Below are 14,949 nucleotides of genomic sequence, written 5' to 3'. Positions count from 1 at the left end.
ATTATTCCTGTCCAGTGGATTTCAGATGAAATTGCAACCAAACTGATAAAATGACACTGCTAACTACTGAGGCCACCTGTGACTCCAATAGCACTAATGAATCCAGGAGCACCATCCAACTGTGTGTCTCATCTTTAACAATCTAATACTCTCCAAAAGAGATTGAACATCATTAACCTGGTTAGATGACCCGCCCATGAATAGCAGATGAGTGATCTGCACTGAATTCTTTGTTGGCCATCATCCAATCCATTACACTGCTCAAGTACTTATTCAGAATATGTACCTGCTTCATATGAACTAAATGAAAAGGAGAGGTGATGATGAGTGATAGCGGCTCAGCCCTCCCCTTTGGCCCTACATGGTTTCATGTAGATGTTAATATAGAGGATAAAACTGATCCCCAGGGAATCCCCTGGTAAGAACCCTGCATAAGGCATAATCTACAGTTTAGCCAGTCTACTGTGACGCTGTCAGATGGTCTAAATGAATTATCCGGGTGCACTTCCTTCTATCTCCTTAAAAAGACAAAGGTAAAGATTCCCGTTTAGTTGTGTCCGACGCTAGGGGGCAGCGCTCATCTCTGTTTCATGGCCGAAGAGCCAGAGTTGTCCAAAGACACTTCCGTGGTCATGTGGCCAGCATGACAGTCATGGAATGATGTTACCTTCCCGCCAAGCGGTACCTATTTATCTACTCGCATTTGCATGCTTTCGAATTGCTAGGTTGGCAAGAGCTGGGGCGAGTGCGGGAGCTCACTCCGTCATGCGGCACTCAGGTCTCGAACCACCGAATTTGCAACCTTCCGGTTGCTATCTTCTTAGGCAAAGCTTATTGCCAAGGCCATTTCTTTCCAATAAATAGATCTAAAGCCAGACTGAAGTGGAGTTAGAAAATACACTTCATCCAGAAGCATACAAGAGTTTGTCAGCAAATACTTTCTGATGCACCTTTATCAGGAAGTGAATGTTACTAGCCAGTTTGCAAATGTTCACCACTTTAATTGTCCAGGTTACATTTAGTTAGGAATAGCCTAATTACCACTGTTTCAAAGAGGCCTCTCTTTTAAAAAAAGTAACAATTTTAACCAGCTATTCTTTCCTTGTTAGTAGTAATGAGCCAAGACAGGCAAAGAACAATTAGACAAGTAAAAACATTATTTTCTCTATATTAGGTCAAGTTAGGTGAATTTAGTAGCAACTGAACCAAGTCTATGTATCTTATATAATATCAAAGCTAGTGAGAAGTTCAAGCAGTATTGATGCAAACACTATATAGAAACACTATACAGGACATTACAAGATTGCTTTAAGTAATTAACACAATTGAGACATGCCTTCAGAGTTGTGAACATAATGCCTTGCTCCCCATGTTGGAGATAGGGATCCATGAGGTCCTCAATCAAGTGCACTTCAGATCCCAAATTCCTTATCCTGCCACAAAAAATAAAATTAGTTATACCAACCAGTATTTATCAATCAGAAAATGCATTACTAAGAGGGCGGCAAAAAGTTTGGAGCTGAAAACAGATATTTTGAGTTTAAAATGTGTTGTACTGGTCTTATGGGGAATCAACGCTGTTTTGCCCACTGCAGAATGTTCTGTTTTGAGCTTCCAGTAAGTGTGGAACAGTCCTGAGCTCAAAACGGGATGATTGGAATGTGGAATGGGGCATTTTGACCCAGAATGTTTCAAATTCAAAATATTTTCACACCATTGCACATTACTTTCGTTCGTTTCTTTCTATGTGAATATATTATTGTACATCTCTTCTGGAACCAACTAGAAAGGCAGTTTTCCTTTTTGCCTCTCCAGATAGCAAATTTTCAGGATTTACTCCCAAACTATGAATACCTAAACATCAATATTATAATCACATAAAGTTATTTATTGTGATTGCATTTCTTCCTAATCAAATCTACAACTTTTTGTTTTATGTAGTCCAAAAGCCTTTCAGTGAAGCCAATTATCTACTGGAAGGTTATTACAGGTGTTCAGTAACAACTGTGCTTTATTCTGTTTGTTGGAAAAGCATCATATTTTTTCCCAAGAGAAAATACACAGCTTTATTGTGTATTTTCAGTGCCAAAGAGCCCTATGATTTCTTCTTAGAAAACACAACTACCATATTTAAATGGGAGTCATATTTTCAAGCTAGCCCATTCTGCATAGGACCAATTAAGATGTGTTGTGCCAGGATTCCAAGAGCATCAGATCCCAGTCCCAGGTAATGAATAAAATACAGTTGGGCCCCATGGCTTGTATCAGAGCAGTGATGGAATAATTATAGCTGAAATTACAGGCTTTAGTGCACAATTTTAATTACCTGGCTCGCAGCACCACATACAGAAAAACAGGAAACAAATCGTCCATGGACCAAAGGAAATCTTCATGAAGAGACTCAAGCACATTCTGTGAGATCTCCTCAAAGGTCTGCTGGATCACTTTCAACTTGTCAGTAGGTGTAAAAGTTGTGCTATTTATCAAAATAAGCAAATGAGAGTTTTGTTCTATCTCTGAATATTAAATTGACCCTTTCTTCTGATTATTTCAGACATATGAGGGACATCAATGAAATCCAAGAACAGATGCACAGTTCTAGATATAGGCTTTTTGGATTTTTATGCTGAGAATCTCCAGAAGGCTTTTTTTTCCAGTATTACAGCTTTTACTTAATGGAAGAGATTATGTTAGCAATTCTGAGGGCTCTGATTAAAAAAAAATGTTGGCATTCTACTATATCATATTAATATTTACTTTGGATGGTAATTTCCTAATTTCATAGTTCTAAAATTCTCAAACAGCGTTGTGCCTGTGTTCCTCCAATGTGACCCCTATGGGGAATGGAGGGCTGCTTTTCAAATGAAATTTCCCTGCCCTCCCCCCATCATGCTACCCCTTTGAATAGTTAGTTCCTAATAATGCTTATTCCTCACCTTGTCTTTTTAACCTTTCAAGCCATGTCTATAGACACCTCAGGGCTTTTCTCCTGAGCTTTACAGCCCACATTTTATTTCCAGTGTGTATGTACCAGGAAACCTTCACAACAATTATCAGCTGGATTTTATGCCACTACATCTAGCATTAGTTTATGCTAATCACTTCTCACTGAAAAGGAACTTTTGATTGCACTAGATAATGTGTAGACTTCTGGAGGAAGAAATGACAGACTGAAGAAGGCTCCATGAAAAGTGGAGCTGATGACCATGGCGAAGAATGAAAAGCTGGTGAGTAGACCAGCTCTTCGAACCTCTCCAGACAAAGAGGGCAGGAGATTGCCCATAAGTGCTCCAGACAGTTGCTCCTTGCAAGGAGTCTGCAAGACAGCTGTCTCCGATGAGTTCTGGGCAGTGGGAGATAAGGGAATAGCCATCTTGACCAAACTGCAGTCGGCACCTTTAAAAGGACACTATGTCAGCATACTTCCTTTTCTAATCACATTCAGAAATTGCTTGTTAACTACTTTCCAACTATTACAGACCTTTGGATCGACAAGTCTGAAAACACTGGGTGAGTCTGTAAAGGTATGTGGGAAAGACCTTGGGAGACAGGGCAAAGAGATGCTGCCTAGGGAATGGTCATATAAGAGACAGCATAGCTCACAGCTGGATAGTGGGTGGGGTAAGAGGCTCAGAAGGGACCCTCTGTAGTTTCTCAGGCTGTAAAGGAGACCATGGGAGAACTGTACTTTCAGACTTGCAAGACTGATGTCAGCCTTACCAGGAAGACCAGAAAGGAAACACAACCAGATAAGCTAATTCTACTTTATTGTAAAACTACATTAACAGTATCTGAAAGTACAATTCTCTTTTTCTTTTCCTTTGCACTTTTTACTCTTTCTTTCTACTTGTCACGAGTAAGGATGGCGAGCAGGGGGCTCCCATCCAGACTGTTAAGCGCATGCGTAGCACTGAGGAATTAGGTAGCCATTCAAAGAGACACAGATCGGGACCGCCTTAACCTTTGGGGTTTATATGGCTGGGTTTTTCCCACGCTTCTTCAGTTTGTTAGGATTCCTGTTATGTACAAGCAATAACACATTAGAGACCAGTTCCTTGTCTCAGCGTGTTTCCTGGCAGTTAGGACACTACTCTTCTTTCCTTCTTTTAGTTTGTATTAGTTTTTACTATCGCAATTATAATCTTTAATAATATTATTAAAAAAAAAGATAATGTGCCAAATTCTGTTTAGTCTATATTTCTTCATTCTATATTAAGCAATTAACAAAAGGTTCCTCAAATCCTTATTTAGACCTGATACAGATTTCAAAATAAAAATGTCTGAGTGATGAAACAAGATAAGAAGATAAATTCATGAAAGACTTCAATGAGACAGCTTGAGTATATAACAGCATAAACTTTAAATCACTAAGACAAGTAGTCCTATTTCCCACTGAAAAGTGGGAAGGTAAGTATGCTAATTTTGAAATTACCTGATCTGTTGTAGGCATTCTACTGCTGAAGCAAAACAGGCATCTTTTGTATTTGGTAATACCTAGGCATAAGAATAAAAATTATTATGGCTAGCTTTATCGTTAAGAATTAAACTGGATTGGAATAAATAATTTAGCACACTGATTTTTATAACAGAGGTGCTGCATTAAGAATTCTGATTCTTTTGTCTTCTGGACCAGCATAATTGTTCAGTGTTTCCAATCTTTTTGATTTAGAAAGCTCATTTCAAAGAGGGAAAGTGAGATTTTCAATATGCTGTGATCAGGATTTCAAACTTGAAATAAATATGTTGATTAACTAAATCAATTAATTAATCAGCAATTAATCTAACTTTGCTGATTAATTCAGAACCAAAACAGCTTTGAAAGAAAGATAAATGTCAGAACTTTTGGGGTACTATCTCTTTCAGAGCTATTTTGGTTATAAATTATTAATGTAATAGGGAAGCAATTATTTTTCCTAATGTTTTTTCTTAACAACGAGTAACAAGCCTTTATTATTAAATGCAAAATTACTTTCAAAATATTAAAAAGGCACCTACATTTTTAACATGTACCTTTCATAAATAAAAAGCATATGACTGAATTAAATATTATTTAGCTGCTAGTACAGGTAACTGTTACAAGGCATAATGATGCCAAAGTGACAACACATCATTGCACAAAGAATACTGGTATTCATTGGATACTTGCACTTTATAAAAATCACAAATTACAGTTTCTGACGGAAAGCACCCTTCAACCAACACACAATCTGAACATATAAAAGAGTAACATCTCTGCCCAAGTGATTAAATATGTTCTAAGAAATCAAAAATCTAGAAATTATTTAATAACGATAGAAATTACATAAAGTGAGAAAAGTTTCCTGTAAATATTACAAAGTTGTTGCAGCACGAACCATGAATTGTCCCTGGAAGAATTAAATGTTATAGAAGAACCATATAGTATAAAAATGATTGATATATGATTTGTTATTTTAAATATTAACTAAAAAATTAATACATTAAAACTGACATATGTTCTTCAGTTCTCTTTCATCCAGGACAAAAACTCAGAAGAACATGCATTTCACAAGTAAAAATCATGTAAATAAAACATACCTTTTTATTTTCACCAAGGACAGATATTGTTGTTGGCCAAAATTTCCTATAAGAAGCACCATAAAATAAATAGGTCACAGAAAAAAGGTTCTTAAATATAGAATGACTCATTCTATATTTATTTTCTATATTTATTTTCATTTATAAAAAGATACGTTGTGGAAAGATGCGCTTAATCAAGTAAAACTTCCTCATCTATTTGGAAGAGACAAAAAGGGGATTAAATCTTTTTCCCCCCTGCTTAAAGCAAAAATAAATGAAGTTAAGAATGCGTATTTCACAAGAAAAACTAACTTTCAACATTTTTTCAACATCTGGAAGCATGCTTACGTCTGCACTCCCAAAAAGTTCAACAGTGCTTTGTCTGGTTGTTTGTTCAAACGCAGAACACATTCCCAGTAAACATCTTCCTCTCGTTCATTGTCTAAGGCATACAGCATAAATAGTGGAGGGTAGAGACGTGGGAGCAGCACAGGAAGTGACAAGCCAGAGCTGGTAACCACATAGCTTAAAAATATAAAGAACAGGAAAAGAAAAACCATTTTGGGCATTATTCTGAGGAACTGGGCGTCTATGAACATCAGCAGAATTGATTTGATTCAGACCAATTCATCTTTCTTACCAAGGAAACATCTTGAAGAGGCAAAAGAGAATGGAAGATCTGAAATTCGCTTTCCCCTACCTACTTCATCTCTCTTTCCACCAAGAACAAGTACTCCTTCAGTCCTTTTTCTCAGTTTTTCCTGAGAAGTTTGAATATTTGTACACACTGCAAGACATCACAGCACTGATGTTCTTTGGCATTAACGCTATACAGAATGAGCCAGAAGTATAAAGGACAAAGCTTTCTATCCACGGAAGGCATGCTCCGTGTTATTTATCGGTGGCACAGCAAAAGTGCTCCTCTGACAGAAATGAAGGAGACTACACCCCTGTGGAATGGGTGGTTAGTACTCCTGTCTTAAAGCAGTCTAAGAAAGAGTAATAAAGGCAAATAAATCTCAGTCTGTTCACTTAGTTAGGCAAACTGGCATGTGGTCCCAAGGGGTAAAAACATTGGATAATCTACTGCATCAGAATTTCTCCTTTTGAAATAGAACCCACTCAAACACAAACATTAAATAGCTGAAATTCACAGGATTAAATCCATAACAATGTTTTAACGTTACGTATTTGTATTTAGCCTTTTTGTTGGATCAGATTCAAGGATTAAAAAAATGTACAGTATACTGAAAATCCACCTATTTTCCAATCAAAAAGAAAAAAAATGAAGCCTCTTGTGATCAGATTTAATGCTAGTTCTTGATGCTTCCTAGATTTATTTCCTGAAAAAGCTTAGTGCTTTCTTGTAATGAAATTACCCTGGTTCTGGAGATTCAGGTCTTGAGTCCTTTTTTCCAGTACAGAAAGATCGTGTTCCTTTCATCTCAGTCATCAGCAAGGGAATTACACTGCCCTCTTCAGGAAGATCAGGGAACAGGAATCTTAAAAGCAATATCTAACATTACCATCAATTTACCAAAAATGTGAGGTCTAAATGAAAAATACCCATAATTGTTGAAACAAAATTTTCTTCGACTACTCTTTCTGCAAAATAACTCAATAATTCCAATGTTGCCTGATAGCAACTTTCTTACCTGACCAACTGGAAGATGCGTTTCAAATAGGATTTAATCTCCCTCACTGCCTCCTTCAATAGTCGTCGATTGGCTCCCACTCCCACATAGGTCATGCGGTATACAGCTACCAGGGTTTCAACAAGTTTTCCCAAGGGGTGCAGAGGAGTATCACATGCCTAAAAAGGATGGAGATGAAAGAACAGAAAGCTATGTAAAACAGCTGAACGAAAGGGCTCAAAGGTAAGGTACTTTATTTAAAACAATGTAACTATAAATAAATTAAAAACTAACATGTATGACCTGTGTATCTCACACAAAGAAATCCTAAGTTCAAGATTAATGTTTGCGCAGTATTATCTGAAATTTATATGAAATACTTGCAAAGCAGAGTTAGGGAAGAATAGGAACAGTTTTCTTAGAAAATTATTTATCAAAAATTCCACATTTTTAGTAAGTAAGTTCTCAACTTGCAATTTTGTATGTATCCTGTGTTAAGGATGGGTCCTTAATACCTTTTTCTTTAGCCACTAGAATTCTTCTGACCAGAATTGCTGATAAATGGTGGGCTTAAATTGACTGATGGTGTAAAACCCAAAGTCTACAATCCCAAAAAAATCCTAATCCCATCCACTTTATATTGTCATCTACTCATCTGGCCCCAGCTACATGTTGTCCATCCCTGTGCTATGTCTACAAAACAGAATCAAGCTTTTCTTCCAAGGAAGCCTAAATAATCATGGGAACTGTCTTTTTCTACAGACTTGTTAATCAGAAAAGGAGAATATCTATCAATCGAAGGATCTACAGAGAGCAGCCATTATTTTACTCTGATACTGTTTAAGAGATCAGTGAACATCAGCAAGCTGTAAATGTATACTGCATAGATATTGGCTTGCATGTACCTTTATGAGGTATTTCTTAATGTTTTCATATTTTTCCAGTGAGAAGGCACCAACATGTTGTGGAATGAACTCCAGGCTTTCCAGGGTTTGTGCGTGTGACCTGCTCAAGAGTTCTGGACTGCAAGAATAGATGGCTATGGTTAGAACCTATACAGAAAAGATTTGGGAGCCAATTATTTAGGCCAAAAATAAACACAACAATTTTGCAACTGGTAACAACTGGTAGCTGGTAAAAACTGTTATTCTTTCACAACAAAAGATGTCTTTTTACAAATTAACTATGTACCTTTAAAGCTAAAGAATGTGAAAAAACACAAAAAACATATCAGCATAATCAACTATTATGGTTAAACATTTTGCCATCATCTTGCAATTTCACAGCATGCATTAGGCTCATCACATTCAACCCACTTTCACATCCCCAAACTGATCACTATTTTCTAAATTCCAAAACTACCGATTTTAAGTGCACAAGTTACATTTCTCTTTCCTGTATCATTGGTAAGATTGTTTTGTTTTCTTTAATAGACAAATAATTACGAATAGGGAAAAACAGATATATGACAAATAACTCCACTACAGAGTCTCTCACCAATGTATTTACTCTATCAATACCAAATGAATTTAGAACATGATAGACTGCAGAACTTTCTAGAAGTATAAAAAAGATTTTTTAAAAAAAATCGTGTTACCTATCCGTAAATACAAATCCCCCATATTCCAATGTATATACAGATCAACTTCCCAAGAGCCCAGAATATTTTCATCTTGACAAGAAATTAAATGGCAACTGAGCTTTGCATTAGATTTGTTGATGTGTTGAACAAAAGACATCTGCCCCACCTACTAACCTGTCTTTGTGTTGCCGCCGATTGGTTGTCAGGGCAACAGCAATGTTATCCCAAGCTTTCCACCTATCGCCTTGGCCCGGCTGTTCACAGCCGAGCTGGTGCCAGCAGTCCTCAAATACGGCCTTCCACTTTTCGTCTGCTGGGACAGCAAGGATTCCTAGCTTCCGCCTGGGAACAGTTAACAACAGTAACTGCAGTTTAACTAAACAAAATGAGCAGATGTTTGAGGGATGGGTTCACATCCTGCAAACCAGAAGAGACTTCCCTAAAGCAGACTTCTGGATATCATGAACAAAAGCAACCCTCAATATACACCATGTTTCTCAATGTATTCTCAATCTCAGCAACTTTAAGATTGTGGACTTCAACTACCAGAATTCCCCAGCCATCCACATAGCCTTAAGTTGCTGCGATTGGGAAACACTGATCTGCACCAAAGCCCTTTAAATACCTTTGCACAAATAGAATGAAATGGCATAACTTATTTTGTGTTTGTGCTGAAATTCTGCACCAGGCAGTCTTGCTCACTCTAACCCCTTCTTCCTCAATCCCAGCTTTTCAGGCTTGACTAGTGGTAGGGTACTAATGAAAATGTTTAAGCTCTCTCTATATGCAGCTTGTATGAAGAACCGTAACAATTCAATTCACCATTTCAAGAAGAATAGTCATATTGCAATACAAACAAATTTTTGTTATGTAAGTTTTCATGGATTTATTTCAGCGGTTTTTATTATTACAGAAAACCTGCCAACCATCACATAACTGGGGGTTATGCCATAACAACTAATTTTGCATGCTTGATTGCCAAGAATTAAAATGTCATGCCATAAATATCAAATAGTCTTCCTAAATGAAATATTTCAAATAGTCATCTGATTTCAAGAGTATTACAGACAGCTGCATATTTTTTATTTACCTGAAATAACAACATTCCCACAAATTCATAATTTTTTTTCTGAAAACCCACACAGAATTGAGACAGCGGTCTTGATTCTGCTGGTGCTGCAACCAAGCTGATGCTGTAGGTGTAGAAGCTTCCTCAGAATCATCGAATAGGTAGGCAGGCAGCCTTATATACACAAAGGGGTTCTCTAAATACATACAGATCCTGGACTGCTTATGGCTTTAAGTCACTGCTAAATTACAATAACCACCAAGCTCTGTATCTGAAGCTGATCAGTGCAGTTTCTCCAGCATTAGGCCCTACACGATATTACCAGGGTACAGTTACCGGAGGTTTGCTCTTGTAATATGTACTCACTAAAGCTTTCAAATATCTTTAAAGAGCCATTTCAGCCTTGCAGGAAACAATCTTGGAAGTTTCAAGCACACAGGAAATTCAAGCAACAGATCATACAGAGCTGCTAAAAGTCTCTCTCAGTCCTATTCATGACCTGTTGTTCCAAAAGCCACATTAGATCTAGAACTTGCCCTAAATCGTCAACGGATTAATCAGCGTAAGCTCCCATTCTCTGGTCCAATCGTCTTAGTTAAGTAAACTAGTTTGAGCAAATAGAGCAATGCAGTGCATGATTGGAAATGCATTTGGCATTCAAGTCAATGCCAGTGTTCAATTACAACAGCTAGTTACATACAGTGATAGAACAGTCTGATGAGAAGCTGGCTCCCATCTACTCACAGTGTTTTTGATCGGTCCTTCTCATGATCATATAAAGTGGGTTTGAAGTAGGTTCCTGTAATCTTTATTCCAGATCCCCATTCACCATTGAAAGTGCCTTCAATAGTGTCTCCATTTGGCAAAGTCAGTGTTCCCTTAGAAGAAAAAAGGGGAAGAGAAAAAAATAATAATGAGCTTACTTGTAATAAACTGTTCTGCTTAAGGAAAGCAGGTGTTTCACATTACCTTTCCATTAAGGGTCCAATTATCTGAAAATTCTCCTTCGTACACAGTGTCATCTTCAGAAAGCAACACACCAGTCCCCTGCAGAGAAGACAGTACTACAATCAATGCAAGACATGTTTGGAATAATTGTCATATTATCATTGTGGAACTTAAGTCTTGCTTATTTTTCCAGACATTTTAGATAAAATCATTTGTAAAAAATCTTAATTGTTAAATGGTACTTTACTATGCTAATTGTTTATATTCCATTTGTAAGTTAGTGTGAACAGCTTTCTTCACACTTTAACACACTCCACTTAAAATTCTCTGAATGAAAAAATGGCTATCAATTATTCTAATTTTTACAGATTGCATTTCATAAAGTTCCAGAAACAAATCAATGTATTCAATCAACTTTCTGCAGACAAAAGAGCCTCTTTACAGTACTGAAAATTCCAGCAGGCGGGGTGGGGAAAGAATACATTTTCGTCAATTTTTCCTTCCACCTGCAGCTCCCAACTTACTTGCTAGATCTTATAAATTCAAATAAATACATAAATAAAATCTTCAACCTGTAAACGTTCTGGGTTGTTTAAAAGACAAATGTTTCACTGCAGCATATGGAAATAATCTCTTAGTCTAAAGTAGAACTATTTAGAAGCAGAACTCTGCTGATTGCAAGTATGACTCCAATCTAACATAAAATACTACCTTTAAAAAAATAAGTGCAGTCATATTGACATATATACACATATTTGCCTTTAAAGTGCAAAGCAAAATAGGGCATAGGTAAGAATGTTTCCCCATTATACAACACTTATTTATACGAAACTCACCATCATTTTATTGTTGTTAAAGGACCCCTCATAATACAATCCAAACTGCGTGACCACAACACCATTGCCTTGGCAAAGATCATCTTGCCACATCCCCATGTATTTTTCTCCCCTGAAGATACAGAAAGGCATTACTGTCTCTAAAATCTGAGAAATGTATTCGAGAAATTGTAGTGATGGTTGATAATTAACAGATTAATTAATGCATATTTTTCTATAGTTTTGAATCATATTACAAAATCTGAAAAAAATGGAAATACTGAAGATTTTGGTTCATGCAAGTTAGGCATGCTGTGAACTAAGATTTCTCACTCTTAAACACAAGACTGGGGATTAGTTGTCTCGTGTACAGTAAATGTCATCATGTCACTGATATTTTATTTAAATGAACTAGAAGTGCAAGCATTATATCCTATCAAGCTTCTCTGCGTAAGAATAAACATTTCTTAGCAATTCTTTTTCCTGATACTGTATTACTAATACAGGAGTCCAAACGTTCAGAATCTATTTACCTTGTAATGTCATCAAACACTCCATACCCGACCTTCTTATCCATCACCCACTGGCCAATGAACATACTTGGTGAGGAGGAAGTCAGCTTCCCACTGCGCAGAAGGCCATGGCCATGACGCACGTTATCCTGGAAGCCTCCTTCATAAACCTCCCCAGCTGCATACCTGGAAGGAAGAACAAGTCTGCCTTGCTACAAAGAAGCTGAGGATTTTGCTCAAGGGTATTTCACCATCTTAATGTTTTTCTCTTTCTCACTAACAAAGAGAGATGAATGGCTATTAGGAGGGCAGTACCATTTTGACAGGAATGTAGAAACTTAGATTACGAGATTAAGGAAAATAGTGGGTGTTCCCACTATTATGGCACTTACCAGAAATCTGGTCTGTTTTGTTATGAGTGGCAATTCTGTATCAAAACGGTGTGAAAGTCTGTCCACTCCCTGCTCCCCTATCTAAAACAATGTGGAACTGGCATGTAGATTGTTAGGTGGCGGATTAGAACCTGGATCTTTCTACTCTTAGTCCAAAAATGTAACCACTACACCACCCATGCACTCGGTCTCTCTCTCTCTCTCTCTCTTACCTGTAGATACCATGGCCACACATTTTGCCTTCCTTCCAAAATCCAATATAGTGGTCACTCTTGTTCAATGTTTTGTTTGGTACTCTATATTCACCATATCTGCCAATATAAAAAAAAATCACAGCATTTTACAATACATCTAAATACTAATTTGCACAATGCTTAAAAAATGATTTAGAAGACAGACGTCGGATTTCATGTACGCACAGCATTGTCTGCTATTCATTAAGCAATCAAGCTTTCTCATGAGCTTAAAACAAGATTCCACTGTTCTAAGGTGTTATAAAGCCTTTCTGTTTTTGTAAAAGTCTGAAAAGTTGAGCTTCTCCACCAAATAGAGAATAGGTACCAATGCTTACACAGGGTCCAACTCCCTGCTTCCAAATAATTTTTAACCCTGCCCAGCCCTATTAACCCTAATATGATTATAAATTTTTTAAAAGATCATTAGTGAACAGCACATTTCTCTTCCCCAGCTCAGCCTGTTGTACCTACCCGTCTTCCATGCCATTTCTGAACATGCCAGAATACATCTTTCCATCTGCCCACTTCAAGACTCCTCTGAAATATATGCAACACTCTAATTAGACCACTTCTATATTTGCATTATCATAGTACAGTTTATGCAGGATTTTTACAACTTCCAAAAGCAACTGGACTGTTCCCGACTAACTTTTAGAACTCAGGGTTATGACAATGTAGGCTAAGGGGCTTTCAATACATATTATGGTGTCTATTCAACTTAAATATTGTTTTTCACATTAACCCCTTTTCTTGTGATCTACTATAAACATTTAGATAAACAGAATGTCTTCTCACTGTCGGGATCTAACAATAACAAAATTTCAGCTTCACCTGCCATGTGGCTTCCCAGAAAGCCATCGACCGTTGTAAGTAGCATCCTTAAGCCGAGGGTCTTTGTAGAAGGTATATTTGGCACTCCTTGAAATAGGGGGCTCTTGCCTCTGCAGGCTTCCACTGCCTCCATAAGGAGGCAAGTCAGATGTTCCTTTTAAGGCCTGATCCACAGCTTGGCTTATAGATCTCAACCATTTAGTCTGAAACACAGTGAAAAGGTGTCAAAGGCTTTCTGACCCCTATCTTCCTCTTCCTTCTCTCATTCTACATCTGTCACAGGAATTCCTTGGAACTGGAATGACAGATCTACTGATGTCATGGAATTAATACATCATAACAATGGTGGATTGTAGAATATAATCATTCTAGTACTTTTATTCGTTTTAAAAGTCAGAATTGAATTTTAACATCTACCCTTTACACAGGTCCAACATTCAACAATATCATAGACATTTCTTCCTAAATAAATTAGTTAAAGTATAACTATTAACATACTGTAATGTAATTTGTGAAGCTCCTGGCCTATATGGTATGAACTCAGCCCAGGTATGAGTTGCAGGTTACCATTTTAAAATAAACGTTAAGGGATAGGCAACATATGGCTACCCAACTTAACGTTAGCAGTTCTGAAAATACAAAGGATCACACCACTGAAATTGTCAATTCTCAACAGAATACTTTCTGTCCCCATGTTTTAAAAATTAAGAGATAAAACAGACATGTTTAATCTTCAATAGGTTCAACACACTTATTTTGCCTTTAACCATCAGAAGATTAGAAAAAAAAAGTTATGACGACCCCTCCAAGACATAATTTCATCACTACCACGCTATGGGAGACTGCCCTCAAATAATTGTTGAAAAAGGTGAGATCCCTACTTGCTAAGCAGTTGCCTCTCCTGCTGTTATCAACCAACCTCCAAAGACAGGATGCTGGATGTTTAGATTGTACATGGATTCTAGAGGAAATCTACGTGATACAATGATTTATATTAAGTTGGTATGAAATAAGCACTGATCATAAATACTGCACATACTTTATACCAATTTCAAAGGAAGGAACAGAAAAAATATAGGATGGCTGTAGAAAGCAAGCCATGCTAGACCATGGAAAAGTCATTAATGCATCTGGTGAACAGAATGGAGGGAAGGGACAAGAAAGGCCCTACCTTTTCTTGTGGAGTTGATGAAATGAGAATAAACTGTTCTTCAGGTGTAGTGATTCTCAAACCATTCCTAGTGCAGAGAACATAAACAAAGAGTTTTGTAAATTTTAATCCAGAGAAATAAGCTACACTAAATTGTTTTCACACAAAAAACCCAATACTTGTTTGTTCTCCCTCTTGTTCTTCTGTTCACTGTAATTAATGCATACCAAATTAGCCAAGGA

The 14,949-nt window shown here is 37.1% G+C and overlaps 1 protein-coding gene across 1 annotated transcript in view; it reads right to left on the bottom strand.

Annotated features, from left to right (window-relative positions):
- Positions 1-14,949, bottom strand: part of ALS2 (alsin Rho guanine nucleotide exchange factor ALS2) — a 55,190-nt gene that overhangs the window by 1,821 nt on the left and 38,420 nt on the right. The window contains exons 17-33 of the mRNA XM_063317985.1: positions 14,729-14,795; positions 13,558-13,760; positions 13,198-13,263; positions 12,703-12,801; positions 12,120-12,284; positions 11,608-11,719; positions 10,793-10,870; positions 10,568-10,701; positions 8,921-9,096; positions 8,078-8,190; positions 7,194-7,351; positions 6,918-7,040; positions 5,887-6,063; positions 5,557-5,602; positions 4,433-4,494; positions 2,327-2,476; positions 1,337-1,433 (exon numbers count right to left, since the gene is read on the bottom strand). Of these exons, the coding sequence (XP_063174055.1) occupies positions 1,337-1,433; positions 2,327-2,476; positions 4,433-4,494; positions 5,557-5,602; positions 5,887-6,063; positions 6,918-7,040; positions 7,194-7,351; positions 8,078-8,190; positions 8,921-9,096; positions 10,568-10,701; positions 10,793-10,870; positions 11,608-11,719; positions 12,120-12,284; positions 12,703-12,801; positions 13,198-13,263; positions 13,558-13,760; positions 14,729-14,795 (2,026 nt within the window). The remainder of the gene's footprint in view (positions 1-1,336; positions 1,434-2,326; positions 2,477-4,432; positions 4,495-5,556; positions 5,603-5,886; positions 6,064-6,917; positions 7,041-7,193; positions 7,352-8,077; positions 8,191-8,920; positions 9,097-10,567; positions 10,702-10,792; positions 10,871-11,607; positions 11,720-12,119; positions 12,285-12,702; positions 12,802-13,197; positions 13,264-13,557; positions 13,761-14,728; positions 14,796-14,949) is intronic.

This window comes from Candoia aspera, chromosome 1, assembly GCF_035149785.1.
Source record: "Candoia aspera isolate rCanAsp1 chromosome 1, rCanAsp1.hap2, whole genome shotgun sequence".
Lineage (NCBI taxonomy): Eukaryota > Metazoa > Chordata > Lepidosauria > Squamata > Boidae > Candoia > Candoia aspera.
This window is presented reverse-complemented; position numbering and strand designations above follow the sequence as displayed.